Source organism: Sus scrofa, chromosome 8, assembly GCF_000003025.6.
Source record: "Sus scrofa isolate TJ Tabasco breed Duroc chromosome 8, Sscrofa11.1, whole genome shotgun sequence".
Taxonomy (NCBI): domain Eukaryota; kingdom Metazoa; phylum Chordata; class Mammalia; order Artiodactyla; family Suidae; genus Sus; species Sus scrofa.
Window position 1 is genome coordinate 31,507,514 of NC_010450.4, and position 21,100 is coordinate 31,528,613.

The following is a 21,100-nucleotide window of genomic DNA, read 5'->3' on the forward strand; positions in this document are numbered from 1 at the left end:
CAGCACTTTCCTGAGACCACCAAACAACTCAATGTCACACCAGCTGCCCCCGTGTAGATTTCTGAGTGTAAAGCTCTTGGGGTCATTAACAAACTTCAGTACCGAGAACAATGACAGGCTTTGCCACATCCTATTCCAATCCAGATGCTGAGTGATAGTTGAGTGTTCAACTTTCTACCACCTGGGCTCAGTCAAGTTAAAGGACATTGAGGAGTTCCCCTCGAGGCTCAGTGGTTAATGAACCTGACTAGGATCCATAAGGATGCAGGTTTGATCCCTGGCCTTGTTCAGTGGGTTAAGGATCTGGTGTTGCCGTGAGCTGTGGCTGTGGTGTAGGCTGGCAGCTGTAGCTCCGATTCGACCCCTAGCCTGGGAACTCCCATATGCCATGGGTGTGGCCCTAAAAAAAAAAAAAAAAAAAAAAAAAAAGAGAGTTAAAGGACATTGATAATTCCCAATTTTTATTGTGTACCTCATCTTCACTAGTAATTCCAAATCCAAGATATGACTTTCTCCAACTGAAAATAATGGATTAGTTGATTCCTTCTATGCTGTAAGGGTTTTTCTAATTTTGTTAGGGAAAAAAATGTGTATAAAGAAGACACACTTTAAAATAAGGTCTTGAAATTGCTTTAAAGAAAGCTTTATTTACTACACACATCCTAAGAATGTACTGTAAATGAAGCAAGATCCAAATAAACTTTAAAGCTTTTCAAATACAAAGCAACTAAAGATAACTAAATTGCTAGCACGTTTGAAAACAGAGAAACTTGAAAGCTTTTTTTTTTTTTTACATTTATAGTTTGTTCTTAACCCTAAAAAAAAAAAGTTCACATTTCAAGTTATAAACTTACCTCAGTAGTGTATTTATATGAAATGGTTTTGAAACAAGGACAGACAGACCATAGGTAGGAGGCTCATTGATACTTAATTGGCTATGTCACCAATATTTGTTTTTAAGGTAGTTTGGTAGTTAGCATGTTAAGACACCATGTTTTTTTTTTTTTTTTTTCTTTTTTTGCAAATAATTGACAGGCACATGTAAAATACAGTAAGACCCCTGGGTCAGAGTCTCATCCAGTGAAACTCTGTGATAATAAATCCTTCACTGGAGAGCCCTTCTTTCACACAAAGTCAAGGAATGGGGATCTCATCCTAATTGCATTGTGTCGGATTATTCATTTACAGCAGGCTGGAGTTTGGATGCAGCTTGTAGGGTTCACTATTGGGAACATTGCACAATTACTTTATGTCATTTAAGAACGATGGAGAGGAACGTTAGGAATGTTTAAAGGCCTTTACAGGCACTCAATAATTTTATAGACTAGTTAAATAAATATTGCTTATATATAAAAAAATTCATCCCACCCTAAGATGAGGGGAAAGAGGGCATGTGGGAATCTCTTAATTTAAAATGTAAAACAAAACTAAAACACTTGCTAAGGGCAGGATCCTATTATTAATCCACAATAAGAATCCAGCCATCAGCAAAAATTCAGTGAGTGGAAAGATGTGATGGAATCTCTAGTATGACATCAAAACACCACCGTGTCCTTGCCACCTATTGCACACCTCACTTCCTTGATAAAAACCTTAAAAAAAAAAACCAAAAAAACAAAAAAAAAAAACAAAAACCCAAGTGGTATATTTCATAAAGTGGATGACAATCTTAACATTTTACTGTATTTTACATTCACTCTGCTAAACAAAAGCCTTTCAACAGGCACACAACAACACTGTGACAATACATTTACTTCCTAATAAAAAAACTTTCCAATAACATTGAAATAAAATGGTTTTGTTTTTGTTTTTGCAATTCTGCAACATAAAACAACTAAAAAACTAGCATTAGGAGATATTTACAAATTTTCTCTTAACTCCTGCAGGCCTCTTCTCTTCCTCCTGGCTGTGCACACCCCAATTCAGTTCCCCTGCCACGTGCACGGCAACGGAGGGGAGCCCTGTTCAATAAACATATTTCCAACGCCCTTGACAACCACAGACATTTTGCATGAAACACGACAAGGCAACTAGAAGCACAGCTTTCTGCCAACAAGAGTCTTTTTGGGGTCTTGCCTATAACAACGTTCTCTGTCTCTACAAACTCATACTTCAAAACAAATATAATAAAAGCATTAGGAAAGGAATGAAAATTGTATACCGGACAATTAAATAGCTATGCAAAGATGTCTTATGCAAACTATGAAAAGCTTGTGCTTACATGTACTCTATCAAAAATATCTCCCCAACTAAACCAAACCAAAAAAACCAAACAAAAAAAATAAACAGACAAAAAAAAAATTCCCCACAACAAAACAAAACACCCCAACAAAACCCCAAGAAGTATAAAAGCCATCAATATTTTCTCTGTCAGAGAAATTCATTTGTCCTAGACTTGCCAAACACAGAGGTTGGGGAGGACTGGGGACGGGGGGGGGGGGGGGGGGGGTGAGCAGGAGATGGCGGGGAACCTATCTAAGAGCCAAGGCACATGGAAAAGGAATGGGGCCCAGGGTGACGGTGGCAGGTGAGAGCTTTCCAGTGTTTGGACTCAGAAGTGTGACAAGTCTTTTCAATGTTGGCTTAAGGAGAGATCGAGTGTTTAATTGCTTTAAAAAAAAAAAAAATCAGAACCGCCATGGGTAACACATGGTAACACCCGTCAACCCTTAATTCCAGCAGAAATAGAGGTTTCACTCATTTTAAAATTGCACTTTCCAGTATAACTTTTAAAATAATGTTTTATGTAGTATTTTTAAAGCACTACTGTCTGTATCTTTAAATATCGACTATATACTTTTTTCAAAATAGTTCCCTAGCTGCTCAAGTGTGCTTTTTAATATATAGTTGATATACTTATTACTGAAGGTACTACAAAATAGAAATCTCTGGAGTGCAGAAGTTAAGAAAATAACCTTCATACTGAAAATATATCCTTAAAAATACAAAAACAAAAACCTCGATACAAAGGTACTACAGCATACAAACTTCTTAAGAGAGGGTGTTTAAGGCACAAACCATTGTTAAGTCTCTCGGAAATGTATGAGCACAGGCCTCCTGCTAAATTGAAAACAGTCTTAAAAAACTAGTGAAAACTTCATGTATATAAAATATTCCAGTAGGGTAGCTGATAACATTCTTCACGTTCAGGTTTCGCGTGCGCTAACCCAGCACGTTCTTCATAAATAGGAAAGTTCCTTCAGTGGCGGCGGCGGCGGCGGCGGCGGCGGCGGCGGGGCGGGTCCCGGCGGGTCTCAGTAGGTCTGGTAGACGTCGTGGATGGGGACCTGGATGGCGGCGGCAGGGAAGGCCTGAGGTATGTAGCCTGCGTATCCGCCGTAGACGGCGGCCGTGGCCGCCGCGTTCTTCTGTAGTGTGGCGATTGTGGCTGTGGCGGGAGCAGCAAATGGCACGTAACTGGCCCCGTAGATCCCGGCAGTGGGAATTCTCTGAACGTTTGGAGCCACCGTGTACACTGGAGTTATGGGGCGGCCCTGATGGAGAGAGAGAGAGACACTCATTTTTTTTTTTTTTAGTCTTTTCTGGGGCCGCTCCAGCGGCATATGGAGGTTCCCAGGCTAGGGGTCCAATCGGAGCTGTAGCCACCGGCCTACGCCAGAGCCACAGCAACGCAGAATCTGCGTCAGCGACCCACACCACAGTTCCCGGCAATGCCAAATCCTTAACCCACTGAGTGAGGCCAGGGACCGAACCCGCAACCTCATGGTTCCTAGTCGGATTCATTAACCACTGCGCCATGAGGGGAACTCCGAGACTCCTTACTGATCACGTGTGGGTACCTGTCCATTCATTGAGTGCCATCCATTCATTCAATTCCCAGGGGTCGGGAGGAGAGGACAGAGAAAGGTTTCCATTCTCAGGGCGGGGAGGCAGAGGGGTACACAGACAACTATGTGAGCCGCTCAAGTCAGGTGGAGCTGCATCCTCAAGGCTCACTCCAACTCAGCTGGCGGAAGTGACAACTGGGATGCTCAGGCAGAGTTTAAATACACTGGAGTCCTCTGCCCACCATCCCACTCAATGAGCCTATGCTCCAGAGCCAGCTAGAGAGGGGAGTTGCCGTGGACCCTTCACTCAGCTGATCTCACTGTAATGAAGAATAAGTGTTTTTCCTAAAACACACACCAGCTGCCTCAACTCACACTTAACTGAAGGAACAAGATGTTTCAAGAATGGAGAGGAGCAGCGTCTGTCACATCTTTATGGGACAAAGTACACAGATCTCCAAAGGGCCAGTTTCTTAAGCTGTGACTTAAAGAGCTAGGACCATACACAATTCCCTGCAAATGCGATTGTCTCTGCCATCGCCCACCTGAGCACTAGACAAAAGGCTGCCGAAGCTCAGCTACCTGCCAAAGGCCTTGCGGCTTCCTTCCTCCCACTTGAAAGGGTAACACACTATGTTTTCAGAACGAACAGGCGTGGACAGGGAAAGCTGTGGTTCAGGATTTCCCAAAGTGTTTCTGTGAGCTGCTTTATGGAAAGCGAGATTTTTGGTAAAAATGAAACAGACATTTAACAAAACATCTGGAGCACCTCATGTTCCACGGAATACCCCATAGTATGTGCTGCTATGGTCTCTCTGTCTTCAAAATAAACATCAGCTTATATGAAATGGGGAACTATAGATTTTAAAAAAGTATTTCTGGAGCTCCCATTATGGCTTAGCCGTAATGAACCCGACCAGTATCCATGTGGATACGGGTTCACTCCCTGGACCTGCTCAGTGGGTTAAGGATCTGGCGTTGCCGTGAGCTGCGGTATAGGCTGCAGATATGGCTCGGATCCTGCGTTGGTGTAGGCTGGTGGCTGCAGCTCTGATCTAACCCTAGCTGGGAACTTCCATATGCTGCAGGTTTGGCTCTAAATTATTTCTTCCTGGATTTTTAACCCTGGAGTTACTTATCATTCCTTTACAAAATCTGCAAATCAGTCACAAAATTATGTTCAAAGGAACTTCATAATCTGAGCCTTTTTTTCAACTGTAACCAAAATAATAATTATACCAAATGATAACAATAATAGAGATTACAGTCTGCTAGGGACTATTCTAAGCGCCTTATTTGTATATGAATCACCATCTCTACCACCAGTGAAGCTGGTACTATGATTACATGGAGAAGTTCAGATGTTTTAAATGACTTGTACAAGGTGACACAGCCTTTAAGAAATGGAATGTGAAACTCTTAGCCTTGCATTCTCCTGCCTCCCACAAGGCAGCCGTGATGAGTATCTCATCAGCAACGCTTTACAGACAGGGAGAGAAACCTCGGAACTGGGGAGACTGGTTCACAGCACGACACAAGCCATCTTTTCCAAATGCGTGGACATCTCTTTAATAACAACTGCACAGGGAGTTCCCATCGTGGCTCAGTGGTTAACGAACACGACTAGGATCCATGTGGATGTGGGTTTGATCCCTGGCCTCACTCAGTGGGTTAAGGATCTGGCACTGCCATGAACTGTGGTGTAGGTCACAGATGCGGCTCAGATTCTGTGTGGCTGTGGCATAGGCCAGCAGCTGTAGCTCCAATCTGACCCCGAGCCTGGGAACTTTCTTATGCCCCAGGTGCAGCCCTAAAAAGAAAAAACAAAAACAAAAAACAAATGCACAAAGGGAAAGAGTCGAAGGGAAGGCGATACCTGAGAGAAACCTTTCCACGTGCTACAATGCAGCCCAACCCTTGGGCTCAGGTGGGTGCCATGGGGTTGGGCTGAGCATGGGGAGTGGGGGAGGGGAGAGGAAAAGACCTCAGTTTCCCTGCCTCTCAAAAAGCAACGGTGAGCCTTGCTCTCCTTATACAACTGACTTGTTGTGAAGATTGAGAACACTGAGAAATCAATGTGAAAAAGTGCTCGTCTATACCTGCAAACTTTAAAAAATTGATTCCAAGGACTATGTGAAATTTCAGATACAAAATGGCTCAATAGGAGCATCCCTGAGCCCCTGCAAAACAGAGGAGGAAGATGGATGGTGTCCCACGGGCAGGTTCTGCAAGCCACGCTGGGAACTGATTTCCAGTGTCGCTCCACCCAGAAAGGTGTTCCACTCACCAATCCGTACAGCTTACGATGCTCCCTCCTCTGCTGCAGCCTGGCAGAGGACACAGAGGAGGTGGAGGACTGAACCCAGGTCAGAGAACCTGGGTCAAAGAACTCGAGGCAGAACAGAGAGTCCTAGATCTGAGGGACAGCAGCAGGGCCACACATGCTCCACGAAGCCATCCCCAGGTTACAAAGTGAGGAGGTGCAGGCATTCTGCAGAATATATTGGAGGAGACAACAGTCTCCATAGGAATCAACTGATAATGATAACATGCAGAACAAGCCCACAAACCGCTGGTAATACACAAAGGCGTGGCATCAGGGCCCGACCAGAACTGAGACTATGCAGCAGAGACCAAAGTTCACAAGCTTCGTGGTAAAGAGGAATCAGAAGTTATTAGCAGACTGCATCTTATACTAGCAGAATTCCACAAAGTAATGGTTGTAGGTTATTGAATACATTCATAGGTAAAACTACAGTGTGAGTCCTTTCCAACCTATTTCCCTCTCCTTTTTTTGGCTTTTGGAGTTAATCTGATGATAGATTGTGGGTCAAAAAAAAGGTTAAATGGTCTGACCTTTTCTGAACAGTGCAATCAAGACTACGGCACAGAGTGGGCCACTCCAGGGGTTCACAAGCCTGGCTGTTTCAGCACCACGAGGAGCTGGGACAAAATATGGAGTCCTACTGAAGTGGAATCTTCTGGGCTTTGAAGATTCTAGGAATCTCTGGGTTTTTTTGGTTGCACACACAGCATTTGGAAGTTCCCCAGCCAGGAATGGAAATCCAACGCTGGATCCTTAACCCACTGTCCTGGGCCAGGGATTGAACCTGTGCCACAGCAACCCGAGCCACTGTGGCACAATGGAAACTCTAAGAATCTCTGTTTTATAAAACACCTTTTTCTTCCACTTTTAAAAATTAAAACCCTTGGAGTTCCCATCATGGCTCAGTGAGTTAAGGATCCGGCATTGCAGTGAGCTCTGGTGTGGATCGCAGATGCCCTTCGGATCCTATGTTGGTGTGGCTGTGGCTGTGGCGTATTGCGGCAGCTATAGCTCCGATTGGACCCCTAGCCTGGGAACCTTCATAAGCTGCAGGTACGCCCCTAAAAAAAAAAAAAAAAAAAAAAAAAAATTAAATTAAAACTATTTAAGCATTTCAATAGCATCAATTTGGTGGCAGCAAAAGAAGCACTCCCAAAGACAAATATTTTGAAAGGCATTTATAAAAATACACTGCACAAAATCCTATCTTGCATCTTTAAAAATAAATTATATTCTAAACCTTTCCATCCCAACTCCCAATTTTAGCTTTATATAAGAAATTTTGATTTCTATATTTAGAGAGAGGATTAAGATGGCAGAAAAGAAGGACTGGAGCTCAACTTCTCCCCTAAAAACAACAAACTTCACAACTAAAGACTGAGCAATCTCCACCCAAATGGACCGGAAACCTTAAAAAAGATACCCTACTCCAGAAGAAAAAGAGGAGGCCACATCAAGAGGTAGGAGGGGCGATTTTGTGATATAAACAACCCCATACCTCCCGGGTGGGAAGCTCCACAGACTGAAAACTAACTGGTTCACAGAGACTCACCTACAGGAGTGAGAGTTCTAAGCCCCACATCAAATCCTCATGTGTGGGGATCTGGCACTGGGAGAAAGAGCCCCGGAGCACCTGGCATTGAAGGCCAGTGAGGCTTGTGTGCCGGAGCTCCAAAGGACTGGGGGAAACGGAGACGCCATTCTTAAAAGGCGCACACAGACTTTCATGTACACTGGGTCCCAGGGAAGAGCGAGGTCTCCATTGGAATCTGGGTCAAACCTGACTGCAGTTCTTGGAGGACATCCTGGGAAAACAGGGGTGAATGTGGCTTGCTGTGGGGAAAGGACATTGGAAGCAAAGCTCTTGGGAGTATTCAGCAGCCATGCCTTTCTCTGGAGGGGGCCATTTTGGGAAAATCTGGCCCCAACTGCCAGTCAGCACTGAGAAGCCCCAGGGCAAACAACAATCCAGGTGGGATCACAGCCCCGCCCCTCAGTAAACAGGCTGCCTAAAGACCCCTCAGGCACAAAGATGCCTCTAATCCCATCCAGAGACTAAGCCCCACTCACCAGAGGGATTAGAATCGGCTCCACCTACCAGTGGGCAGGCATCAGGAAGCCTACAGCAAGCCCCCATACTGACTTCAGCCACAAGGGGGGCAGACAGCAGAGTAAGAGAGGCTACAACTCTATTTTATCTGTAAAAAGGTCACCACACCAAAAACCTGTAAAAATGAAAAGACAGAGAACTATAACTCAGATGAGGGAGAAAGGAAAAACCCCAGAAAATCAGCTAAGCAATGAGGAGATTCTCAGCATCCAGGAGAAAGACTTTAGATTGTTGATGCTGAAGATGATGCAAGACATTGGAAATAAACTGGAGGCAAAGATGGATAACTTACAGGAAACACTGACCAAAGAGATACAAGATTTAAAACTTAAACAAGGAGATGCAAAATACAATAACTGAAATAAAAAATTCACTAGAAGAAGCCAACAGCAGAACATAGGAGGCAGAAGAATGAATAAGTGAGGTGGAGGACAGATTAGTGGAAATCACAGATGGGGAACAGAAAAGAGAAAAAAGATTGAAAATAAATGAAGAGAGTCTCAGAGAACTCTGGGAGAACGTTAAACGCACCAATATCCGTATTATAGGGCTGCCAGAGGGAGAAGAGAGAGAAAAGGGGACAGAAAAAATATTCCATGAGGTAACAGCCGAAAACTTGCCTAACAAAGGAAAGGAACCACTCACTCAAATCCAGGAAGCACAACGAGTACCATATAAAATAAACCCAAGGAGGAACAACCCAAGACACATATTAATCAAACTAACCAAAATTAAAGACAAAGAGAAAATCTTGAAAGCAGCTAGGGAAAAGAAACAAGTAACATACAAGAGAACCCCAATAAGGTTATTGGCAGATTTTTCCGCAGAAACCCTGTAGGCCAGAAGGGAGTGGCATGATATACTTAATGTGATGAAAGGAAAAAACCTCCAACCAAGATTACTCTACCCAGCAAGGCTCTCATTCAGATTTGAAGGAGAAATCAAAACCTTCACAGATAAGCAAAAGTTGAGACAAATCAGCAACACTAAACCAGTCTTACAACAAATACTAAAGGAACTTGTCTAAGCAGAAAGGAAAAGGCCGTAATCAGAAACAAAAATACCGCAAATGACAAGGCTCACAATAAAGGTATATATACAGTAAAGATACAAAATCATCCACGCACAATTACACCACCAAAATCAGAAATCATGAGAAAAAGTGGGTACAAATGCAGGACACTGGAGATGAACTTGCAATTAAGAGAACAACAACTTAAAACAATCTCATATATGTATAGACTCTTATATCAAAACTTCAGAATAACTGCAAACCAAAAATCTACAATGGATACACAAACAAGGAATATCTGGAGAAGAAATATATCTCATAGTAAATAAGTGCATAATCCACCATGAAGGGGGTCATTTGACATCATTCTTGGAATGCTGAAGTCGTCTTAGATCTGATTCTGATTTCCTCTCCATCAAAAAATTTATGCTAATTATAATTAAATAATGCAAGTGTACAATTAAATAATACAGTTCTACAACTGTATTATTAACAACCATTGGTTTATCACATCACCTAGAATGGTGTAATAATGCCTATATTGAAGAATCAATAAGATGTAACAAATTGCGAGGACATATTTATATAGTTACACTGTTTTTTAACCAATTTATGCATTTTATATTTTACTTATTTTCAGAGGATGTATTATTTTTGTTATTCTTACCAGTTAAGTTATTCTTTTTATTATGCTATATAAAATATTTAATGGTATATAAGGCTTTCTTTTTTATAAATTTTAGTTGCGTAATATACACAATTGTAATATAATGCTCATTTTTAAAGAAAAATTGAAATGTAATAGATAATAGCTGTGGTGTAGGTTGCAGACGCGGCTCGGATCCCGCGTTGCTGTGGCTCTGGCGTAGGCCGGTGACTACAGCTCCGATTCAACCCCTAGCCTGGGAACCTCCATATGCCGTGGGAGTGGCCCAAGAAATGACAAAAAGACAAAAAGACAAAAAAAACAAAAAAAACAAAAAACACTGCACAAAGTCCTATCTTGCGTCTTTAAAAATAAATTATATTCTAAATCTTTCCATCCCAATTCCCAATTTTAGCTGTATATAAGAAATTTTGATTTCTCTATTTATCCTATAGTATATGAAACATCTGTACACATTTTATCCAACTTAACTGCATAGGCCTTCGTTGCAATTCTAACTAGAGTGAAAAAAATGTCCCTTATCCATTCACGTAAGAGACACCCCCAGCCTGAGAACTGATGCTTGTTGATAGATCAGTTATTTGAGAGTTCCTGCCTCCCAAAGGATAGCTTCAACAAGAGACGGTTTTTCTGTCTGGATGAATGACCTATCATTTATACGTATTCCCTGTGTGCTACACACTGCAGACACGAAGGAACGGAAGGCGTAGCTCTTGCTCCGGAAGAGCTTCGTTTTCACTGGGGAAACAGAACACTCTGGCAGTTAAATGCCAAGTAATACTGTAAAGAAAGAGAAGGATAGCAGAGATGCCTTCCAAGGCAGGGTGGATGGGGGCAGATGCTAGAGAAGAAACCACAGAGAGAACGCTCTGAGCAGAGGTGGGTAAGGAGGCGGGAATGCTAGGAACTGGATTGGGAGGAATAGCTGGATGTGGTAGGAAGAGAGGACAAAAGACAGATTTTGTCAAGTTTCATATCATCTTTATCTCTCCAGACATTTCTCTCCACAGGTGCGCACATGCACACGTAAACATGTATACCTATGGATATATTCATACACATAGAGAGGAAGGGAGGGAGGGGGGAAGGAGAGGCAGAACTTTAAAAACCTCATTGGATTAAAGTGGAATGGAAAAATGTAAACTACCTCCCTGGGCTTGGCGTGTCTGCTCTTTAACCAGAAGAACATGATTAAAGAGTATCCAGTGTCATAAAAAGAGTAAGTCTAGTATTATGACACTGTGAGGCATGCCATGTCATTTTGGCATACTGCTTCCCATTTTATTACAGGGACAGTATTAGGATAGCACAATGATTATTTAAACATTTTCTGTCTTGTCACATTTGTCTTAAAAACATCTTCTGTCACCCAGTCCCCTCGTTCTAACAGAGAGCGAGGCACACAGTGCATTCGCCTGCAGAACGAGACACATTCATGATAAATGAGGCCTCACGCAAAAGACAGCGACGGCAGCAGGACGACCCTTACCTGGAAAGGTGGCGGCGTGGACACGGCGGGGATGACAGCAGCGGCGGCAGCGGCCGCGGCAGCAGCGCTGGCTGGGTCTGGCTGCACAGCGATGGGGCTGATCATGTGCTCCATGGGGTGGATTTTGCCATCTTCAATCATTTTAGGAGCCGGAGCCGCCTGAAACATGGAATACTGGGCCCCAATGGCAGGGATGGCCACTGCAAGAGAAGCGACAGGCAAGTACAGTCAGCCACCCTCCGTCACGGAGGGAGGGCCATTACTTTCTCATCATCTTCAAGAACCAAGTTCAGCAGCCAGGGGCTCTCCCTGCTAACGAACCCTCTAATGTAGGTAACTAGGTGCCACCCGAGAGGAAGAGAGGGGAGGTGGCGGGTCCTCCCCCTGCTTGCCTTTCCAAAGGACAGTGTGGGGATGTTGGGGCTCCCCATCCATCAGCGGGGAACGCAAGTCTAGAGCTGGGTTTCTGCGCCAAACATTTCCTCCCGCTTCTGACTGAAAATCACATTTTGATTCTTACTCCTAAAGAGCAGGAAAGGGCCTTTGAATTCTGAGAAAACAAGCTCAGGATAAGAAGCTTGAGGCCCAAGAGTGGGACACGGAGCCTGTCTGGTCCTCATCCCTCCCCTCACCGTTACCAGACCTGCTGCCCTTTGCACTGTCACTGCGTTTAAGAAGCAGGTGCTGCGGAGGCTTCATTCGGAGAGAACTCAGAGGTCTGTGTACATCCTCCCCACCTTGGATTTCAGATTTCAAAAGGACTGACCCAAGGAGAAACACATAATAAGAAATGGAAAATGCTCTAATTTTCTAATGTTCACTCCTAATAGTAAGGCGATAGAGTAACTGCTTTTTTTGGTGGAACTTGCCAATTCAAAGACGTGGTTTTGTGAGTAAAGTCTGAAGGACTCACTTCAGAGATTCAAACAGCAGTTATCGAATGTCAGTGTATGATAAAGAGAGGTTAAAAGGGAAAAATGGCAGCCCTGATTGGGTGGTTTGTGTGAGTGTGTGGTATGTGTGTGGAGTGTGTATGTGTATGTGTTGAAAAAATGAGCAAGAACATCAAAATGCATATACAAAGTACCCTACTTAGTTTTTTTTTTTCCCCCCAATTGTAGGTAATGTCATCGAATAAAAGCTGACTTCATATAAGGTAAAGAGAGGAGTTCCCATCGTGGCGCAGCAGAAATGAATCTGAGCAGGAACCATGAGGTTGTGGGTTCAATCCCTGGTCTCGATCAGTGGGTTAAGGATCTGGCGTTGCCATGAGCTGTGGTGTAGGTCACAGACGTGGCTCAGATCTGGCCTTGCTGTGGCTCTGGTGTAGGCCTGCAGCTACAGCTCCAATTCAACCTAGCCTGGGAACCTCCATATGCCACTGGTGTGGCCCTAAAAGGACAATAGACAAAAGACCAAAAAAAAAAAAAAAAAAAAAAAAAAAGGTACAGAGAAATGACTGAGAGGCTAAACAATGATACACACATTTAATAAAATATACCTAAAATCTTAACCAAGTCTTTTACCTGCCTTTCCAACCATAGGGTCTTATGCCCGGATACTTCACGAGTTCCCTGGTGCTCTTCCTAAAAGACTGAGTTCTAATTTTCTGGATGAATCAGAAATAGCACCCAGGAGGATGGGCCCCAGAAAGTGTTGTAAGTTTGAGCTACACTGGGGTTGTACTAAGCAACTCTGGGTTGTTCTGGCTATCAGCCACAGGGATTTCTACCTCCTGCCCCAGGACGTAACTATATGCCCAAAGACTGTTTAAGAGTTCTTTCCTCTACCCCTTCCCCAACAAACAGAAGCAACAACTCCTGTTTCCAGGCTCTGATTTTGGAACTGCAGTGGGAAACAGGATCTGTTTTACACTGCTTAGAGCACCAATGGCATGTTTAGGGAAATCCAGTCTAAGGAGTCACTTCACTGCACAAATTGCAGAACTTTTTCAGAGGCATTAAAAAGAAAAAAAATGGGAGTTCCCGTCATGGCTCAGAGGTAATGAACCCGACTAGTATCCATGAGGATAAGGGTTTGACCCCTGGCCTCACTCAGTGGGTTAAGGAACCGGCATTGCTGTGAGCTGTGGTGTAAGTCACAGACTCAGCTCAGATCCTGCATTGCTGTGGCTGTGGTGCAGGCTGGCAGCAATCCGAATGGACCCCTAACTTGGAAACTTTCACATGTCACAGGTATAGCCCTAAAAAGAAAAAGAAAACAAAACAAAACAAAACAAAAAAAAAACACTGGGTTACTTCAAAAGGAAGCTCTACTGGGAAAACACTTTGAAAGCTCCACAATAGCCAGTGCCAACCTATGTCCCACAGGCACAGCTCCCTTGGGTCTGCTCAGCCCGGGGAGGGAGGGCACAGTCCTTGACCAGCAGAAAGAAAGAGCGGCTGAGCTGCAAAGAAAGTGAGCATTCTCTCAAAGAGCTCTTCAACCTCGCCTCCACGAGACCAGGACAAGGTCTGGAGGAGGATCCTGACTGAACTTCCCGTGTGTCTGGGTGCTTGAGCGGTGTGTGCAGAGAGTTTGTGCCACGCTCACACTGCGGAGTTAAATAAAGCTCCTTGCAAGTCAGGATCAGAAAGACCTGTCTCACATGAGGTGACCAATGAGCATGAACAAGGTTGGAAAACTGATTTGCGGGGCCTGGAGGGTGAAAGCAAAGTTCAAGGTCCCTGGCTTGAATTACTTGTGTGTTCCTACCCCCAATCTACTGACCCAGCAAGAGGCAGAAATGGGGGCTGGAAATTAGCTATAAAAATTTTCACTGTTGCCCTGCTCCCAGGCATTCTGGTTTGTTAAGACCATGACAGTGGACAGGAGTGTTACTGGCTCCTGAAGAATTTTCTACCCTTTCCAGCAACTCCCAGAATGGGCCATGACCTGCACCCTCTGGCTTCTGATGACTGGAGGAGAGATAGGCTTGAGGAAGGAAAGAAAGTTTTCAGCTGGTATAAGACACAGAAGAGCCTCCTGTTCTTCTAGCCCCGCCCCCTCCCTCTGAAATTGCCTAGTTGAGACTCTGCCTAATTGAGAAAAAGCCTAACAAACTGGTGACACCCATTTGAAAAACCCACTACCTTCAAGTTTGACTTGAAGGTGGCCCAAACTACACTGTCCGCCTGCTGTCTAGATAAGAAGGCTCAGGAGGCCACATTCCTTGCCTCACCTCCAGCTGCCTATGAGAAGAGGAACCCACGTGCAGATGAAAGTACCTGAGGAAGTTGGAGTCGCTCCCAAGAGAGGGCTGGGGTTTGGGCTGAATAGGTGCATTCTCACTCTGGTTTATACTGACCTGTACCAGGTTTAATGGCAACTGGATTGACGGCCGAGATTTCCAAATTAGGTACAAGTTCATATCCTTTTTCTTGTTGTTTTCCTTTTCCTTCATGATACCGGCTATATATACCACGGCCAGCAGAATATCCCCCAAGGTAGGAACCCCTGGGCCCTGGGGCTCTGTTGCCAGCTGCACCTCGACCCCGGCCTCTTATGCTGCCTGCTTATAATAACAACACAAAAAGTGATGAGCTACCAACATCGACAGTACAGGTGGCAGACTTTAAGTCAAGGTTCTTGGCACTTCAATGTTTGCCCAGGTCTAAGTTGCAGGTGGCTACACCTCGGCTCTTCAATGAGCTGAGAAGATGCTTTAGACATTCCGATCCAGCCTAGATGCATCCTAGGATGTCTGCTTAACCGAAGAGGTGGCTTTGAAGGGTGAGTTCCTAGGATTGTGACTGCAACTTCAACAAATAAAAACGTTCATAGACTAAAAAAGTTAAATGTGGAAGGGGAACTGCTAGTTCCCCTTCCTCATTTTGTGTGTGAGAAAACAGGCCTGGGGAGGTTAATGAGGCTGACTAAAGTCAGAGCTGGCTAATCTGAGAGCAGGACACAATCTAAGAATTTTGTTTCCCAGTGTAATGCCTGGTTTCATTACAGTCTGTCTAGCCAGTGATTAAAAACAACCACCACCCCCCTCACACACACACAAAAAAACCAACACTGTGAGGCCTACTCCTCAACATTCTAAAGACTTAATTTTGCAAGTAGGTTTTAACCTAAGAACCCAGACATCTGCAGATTAGCCTGAAATTGGGTAGGCCTTTTAAAGGCAGAACCCAAGAAGAGCTTGCATGCGCTCATAATTTTACCATTCACCCCATACATAGGAAAGATCTGCACTTCTCGCGATGCTGGCGAAGTGAGTGCCTTAACTACCAACAAAGAACAGAATCTAGAACCGACACCCACGTGAGGGTGGGTCGAAGCATCGCTGTCCACCAGCGCAGTAAATTACAGCCACCCTGACGCCGCCCTCCTGGTAGACGCGGGTCCCCAGCCCACCCAGGCAAGGAGCCGCCACTAACCTTTCACGAAGTAGTCCCTGTTGGGCCCGATAAGCGCGTTGTAGGGGTAGCCGTAGTAGGCCAGCGTGTAGGGGTCGCAGGAGTACACGTAGCTGGGCTGCTGCACTACCGCCGCCTCGGCTGCGCCGCCGCCCTTGGCTGCCTTCTGGTAGCGGGAGTACTGCTCCTTGTCCACCGGCTTAGCCAGCGTCACCTCGAGGCACGAGCCCTCCAGCTCAGTGCCGTTGAGGTTGTTCATGGCGTGCACGGCGTCCTCGCGGCTGGCAAAGTGCACGAAGGCGTAGTCGCGGATCTTCTTGACGCGCTCCACGCAGCCGGGATTGAACTGGCCGAAGCTCTTCTTGATGGTATCCTCGGTGGTCTCGATCATGAGGTTCCGCACGTAGAGGATCTTCACGGTCTCCATCACGTCCTCGTCCACGTCTATCTCGGGCTCGGCCCAGTCCACGGCGATCTGGTGGCCCCACAGCTGGATGCGGCCGGGCATGAGCTTGCGGCGCGCCATCGCAGCGGCGCGGTGGCTCTCGTACTCCACAAAGGCGAAGCCGCGGTTCTTCATCTTGTCGGCCGCGCTGGCGTAGACGATCACGTCGAGCACGCCCTCCGTGACCTTGGCGATCTCTTCCAGGATCTCCTCGCGCTTCTTCATCTTGGGGATGCCACCGATGAAGAGGCGGCAGTTGTCAACGCTGCAGCACACGCCCAGCAGGCGGCCGGGCCGGATCTCGTAGTTGTTGAGCTCGCGCACGGCGCGCTTGGCCTCGTTCTTGTGGCAGTACATGACGAAGGCGTAGCCGCGGTTCTTGCCATCGAAGTCCATCATGAGGCGGAGCTCGTAGATGCGACCCACCGTCTCGAACACCGGCACCAGCTCGTCCTCGTACACGTCGCGCGGGATCTTGCCCACGAAGACCTCGCAGCCGCGCTGCGGGTGCGGGCCGTCCCAGCCGGGCGGAGGGCCTCCGTACTTGCGCTGCCCGTTCTCCTGCACCATGCTGTAGCCAGTGCGCTCCATCAGCGCCAGCAGCGCAGCCTCGTTGGGCGCGCCCGCCACGCCCTCGGGCACCTTGGCCGAGGATCCAGCGGCGGAGTCGCTGCTCATGGCTGCGGTGGAATCCTCTGCGGTCATAATGTCAAAGGCATCCACGGTTGGAGGAAAGCTGCGGGAGGCAGGAGGGAGAGTGTGAGTGTGGAACCTGCACTGAGTTGAGCCAGGAGTTGATTACTTTAAAAAAAAAATTTTTTTTTTTTTAAATTAAGGCCATACAAAATCACGCTTAACTATCAGGTGGTTTACATGAGAAATAAGATGGAGATGGCTCTGGGTGTGCAGCAGCTTTAAAATAGTCTAAATTAGGCCAAGTTGTTTTGCAGGAAAAACCAGAAATGACTTGGGACATGGGGAGGGGGGTGTTCAGAATGAGCAAGTACTTCTGCTTAATCCTTACCCCAGCAGCACTGAAGCATAGAGAACCTGCTGTCATTGTCAGTGGAAACCTTTTCTTCTTGCATCAGTTAGCAACATCTTTTGCTTAATTCCTGCACTGTCCTCAGACTGATTTCCTTTTAGTTATAGCATTTTACCCCATTAACTTCTTTGGAAACAAAGCTTTTCTCTGCTTATGCTTTTAAGACAGTCTCTTTCATTTAGGGATATTAAGAGGGCAATGCATTTACATTGTTAAAGAAAAAATTGAGATGTTATAGTATAGAAGATACAGAGTTATGTGCTCAAGTTTTTTACAAGGAAAAAGGGGCGCATCCACATTACCAGGAACTGTGCTAATAGCTGGTAAGTCTGATTTTTATGGTGTCACTCAGCACAATTCTTGGTATGAATCATTCATGGATTTGGAATCAGTGCACAAAGAGCTGAATTAAGTTCAGGCCAGGACACTTGTGAAGCAGAAACTAGCTGGTAAACCACACTATAGTTTTCAGAGAACTGTCACATTTTATTTGATCTTCTTAATCTCCTTTCACGTAAGTGATATTATCATTAGCCCCAATTTGTCTATGGGGGAATAGACTCAAAGAGGTTGAGTAAATTGTCCATTTCACACAGCAAGTATCATTTAATTTAATTTTTTTTTTGTCTTTTTTTCCTTTTTTAGGGCCGTACCCATGGCATATGGAGGTTCCCAGGCTAGGAGTCCAATCGGAGGTGCAGCTGCCAGCCTACACCAGAGCCACAGCAACGCCAGATCTGAGCCATGTCTGCAACCTACACCACAGCTCACGGCAACGCCAGATCCTTAACCCACTGAGCAATGCCAGGGATCGAACCTGCGACCTCATGGTTCCTAGTCAGATTAAGTTCCGCTGCACCACGATGGGAACTCCGAGTATCATTTTATATCAGGACTTGATTTCAAGCCATCTGACTCCAGATTCGATGTTCTTTCTTCTATTGCTACGAATAGAACTTTCTGTGATGATGGAAAACTCTCACTAGCCACTGTGGCTACCGAATACTTGGAATGTGACTATTTCAGAGTTTTTCGTTTTATTTTAAAATTAAATAGCCACACACGGCAATGCAAGTCTAAATCATGCCACCTTCATTTGCACAGCACAGAACCCAGAGGAAATGATTATAAATTATACAAAAAGATTGTTTTTGGGATCTTTGTATTGTGTTTTGAAAAGAACAGCTCTGCTCTGACTGGCCTTTTAAAAAATGAAATTTGGAGCTCCCGCAGCATTGCAACAGGATTGGCAGTAACTTAGGAGCACTGGGACGCTGGGTTCAATTCCTGGCTGGGCACTGTGGCTTAAGGATCCTGCATTTGCTGCAGGTGCAGATTAGTTCGAAGCTCAGCTCGGATCTGGTCCCTGGCCAGGAAGCTCCATATGCCTCAGGGCAACCAGAAAATAAATTTATTCAATTTTTCTTGGACTATGAAAGTATTCAAGTAAATTTTATGGAAAATTAAGAAAAATAAGAAGTTATTCCTAATTCTCCTACCCAGGAGATAGCCACAATTAAACTTTCCTATCTTTCAATAATTTCCTTTTGAGGGGGTGGGAGATATGGAGGCTGGCTTCCAACAAATTTATATCCTGCTGCTTTATTTCTTTTTTTTCGTGCTGTACCCTCGGCATATGGAGGTTCCCAGGCTAGGGGTCTAATCCGAGCTATAGCTGTCGGCCACAGCCACAGCCTCAGCAACACCAAATCTGAGCCACATCTGCAACCTGCACAATAGCTCATGGCAACACCAGATCCTTAACCCACTGAGCAAGGCCAGGGATCGAACCCGAAACCTCACGGTTCCTACTCAGATTAGTTTCCACTGCACCATGACGGGAACTCCTGCTTTATTTCTTTTTATAAGCATTTGTTCATGTTCTTTTTTTTTTTTTGGCCGAACCCTTGGCATATGGAACTTCCCAGGCCAGAGATGGAACCTGAACCACAGCAGTGACCCAAGCTGCTGTAGTAACAACGCTGAATCCTTAACCTGCAGTACCACAAGGGAACTCCGTGCTGCATGTTCTTAGAATTGGAAAAACACAATTTATAATAGCTGCATAAGGGTTCATTCAAGTAAAATTTTTTTCACTTTTTGTCATTTAAAAAAATACTACTAGGAATTCTGTATAAGGATATTAAAGGAAATTTCAAGGATAATTAAGGTAAGTGTGATCATCTAAAAAAAAAAAATCAAAAGAAATTACAGGGACACAAAAGAAATCTGAGATGTTTATTTGCCTGTTGGCCAACCAAGACCTCTCTGGTTCATTTGCTGTAACATCAAGAGGCCGTACAGTTCAGTGGGTAAGTGAGTGGCCATTGAAGCCAGAATTCGAGGTTGTGTGTGACTCCAAGCTCTAACCCTACCTGTATGACCTGGGACAAGAATATTTAGTTGCTCACTGTTTCAGTTTCCCAATTTATAAAATGAGACTGATGAAGACAGTGATAACTTCGTTTAGAGGAGTGAGTGAATACATACAAAGTACTTTGAACTGTGCTTGGAGCACTGTAAATGCTCAAGAAACATCAGTTATTATTCTTTCATCCAAACTTCTGGGTGAAACTTCATACTAATTCTTTTCATTTTAGAGTAATGTTGACACTTTCTCGGTTCATTAAAAACATCTGTTTGATGTGGCTTCTATTTTTATTTTTAATTTTCTTTGCTCTTCAGTTGCTTAAAAGCTGGTTTGATAGTATATCCAGTTATCCTAAAGTCGTTTTTCTGGTATAAATTTAAAAATAATACATTAATTCCTGTAGTTGAAGTAGAAATTTAAATATCATATTTGAACACGAAGACCTTTCCCTCCTTCCAAAAGAAAGATAAGGGCATATTTTTAAGAAGATTATTTGTACAAACACGTATCCATTTATAATCTGTGACTTGGGAAGGAAATGCCAGATATGTATATAAACATGTATGAAGGGAATTGAAGATCTTAGACAGTCGAGCTACATAAAATAGTAAAGTCCAAAGGAACAGACCATATCGCTCTGCTGAGATATGTGGACTTTTTTTTATTTTTATATTTTTTAGGGCCTCTGGTGTGGCATATGAAACTTCACAGGCTAGGGGGTCAAACTGGAGCTCCAGCTGGCAGCCTACACCACAGCCACAGCAATGCCAGATCCAAGCCACATCAGCGACCTACACCACAGCTCATGGTAACACCAGATCCATAACCCACTGAGCAAGGCCAGGGATCGAACCCGTATCCTCATGGATACTAGTTGGGTTTGTTTCCACTTGAGCGACAATGGGAACTCCAAGTTGACTTTTTATCTTCGTTAATTTTGAAACTACCGGGAGTTCCCGTTATGGCTTAGCGGTTAATGAGCCTGACTAGCATCCATCCACTATTGTTGCTGTGGCTGTGGTGTAGGCCAGCGGCTACAGCTCCGATTCGACCCCTAGCCTGGGAACCTCCATATGCTGACGGTGAAGCCCTAAAAAGACAAAATACAAAAACAAACAAACAAAAAATGAAACTACCATTTAACATACAGAAAAAGTTTTATAAATAGTCAGGCTAGGGAAGTCATTCCCAATTCCAGCCCCACTAATTTCACCAAAAACTCTGTTTCCTTTCATTCTGAAATCTGCTCGTGTCAGTAACATAATTGTCCCTTTTAAAGTGGTTGTAGCTTATTGTGTTACATCTAGAAGCCAAGCAAATCCTTTTTTCCTGAGCTTTCATTATCCGGAAAAAAAATGAATCATGTTACTGGTCCTCTTTCCCTTTTCCCTTTGACCACTAAGAAGTTCAGGACTGAATTTGTCCCTTTGGGTTTAATAACTGTATAGGACATTACAACACACTCTCAGCTTCAGCTAATCTT

The 21,100-nt window shown here is 44.6% G+C and overlaps 1 protein-coding gene across 19 annotated transcripts in view; it reads right to left on the bottom strand.

Moving 5' to 3' along the window:
• Positions 620-21,100, bottom strand: part of RBM47 (RNA binding motif protein 47) — a 182,625-nt gene continuing 162,144 nt past the window's right edge. For 7 of the 19 annotated variants that reach the window (XM_021101125.1, XM_021101128.1, XM_021101132.1 and 4 more), the window contains 4 exons: positions 15,778-16,937; positions 14,700-14,906; positions 11,393-11,592; positions 910-3,494 (listed from right to left, as the gene is read on the bottom strand). In XM_021101125.1, coding sequence (XP_020956784.1) covers positions 3,255-3,494; positions 11,393-11,592; positions 14,700-14,906; positions 15,778-16,906 — 1,776 coding nt within the window. In that variant the 5' untranslated portion in view covers positions 16,907-16,937 and the 3' untranslated portion in view covers positions 910-3,254. Of the gene's footprint in view, positions 3,495-11,392; positions 11,593-14,699; positions 14,907-15,777; positions 16,938-21,100 lie in introns of all 19 variants that reach the window. The other 12 variants (XM_021101124.1, XM_021101126.1, XM_021101127.1 and 9 more) reach the window with 4 other exon arrangements.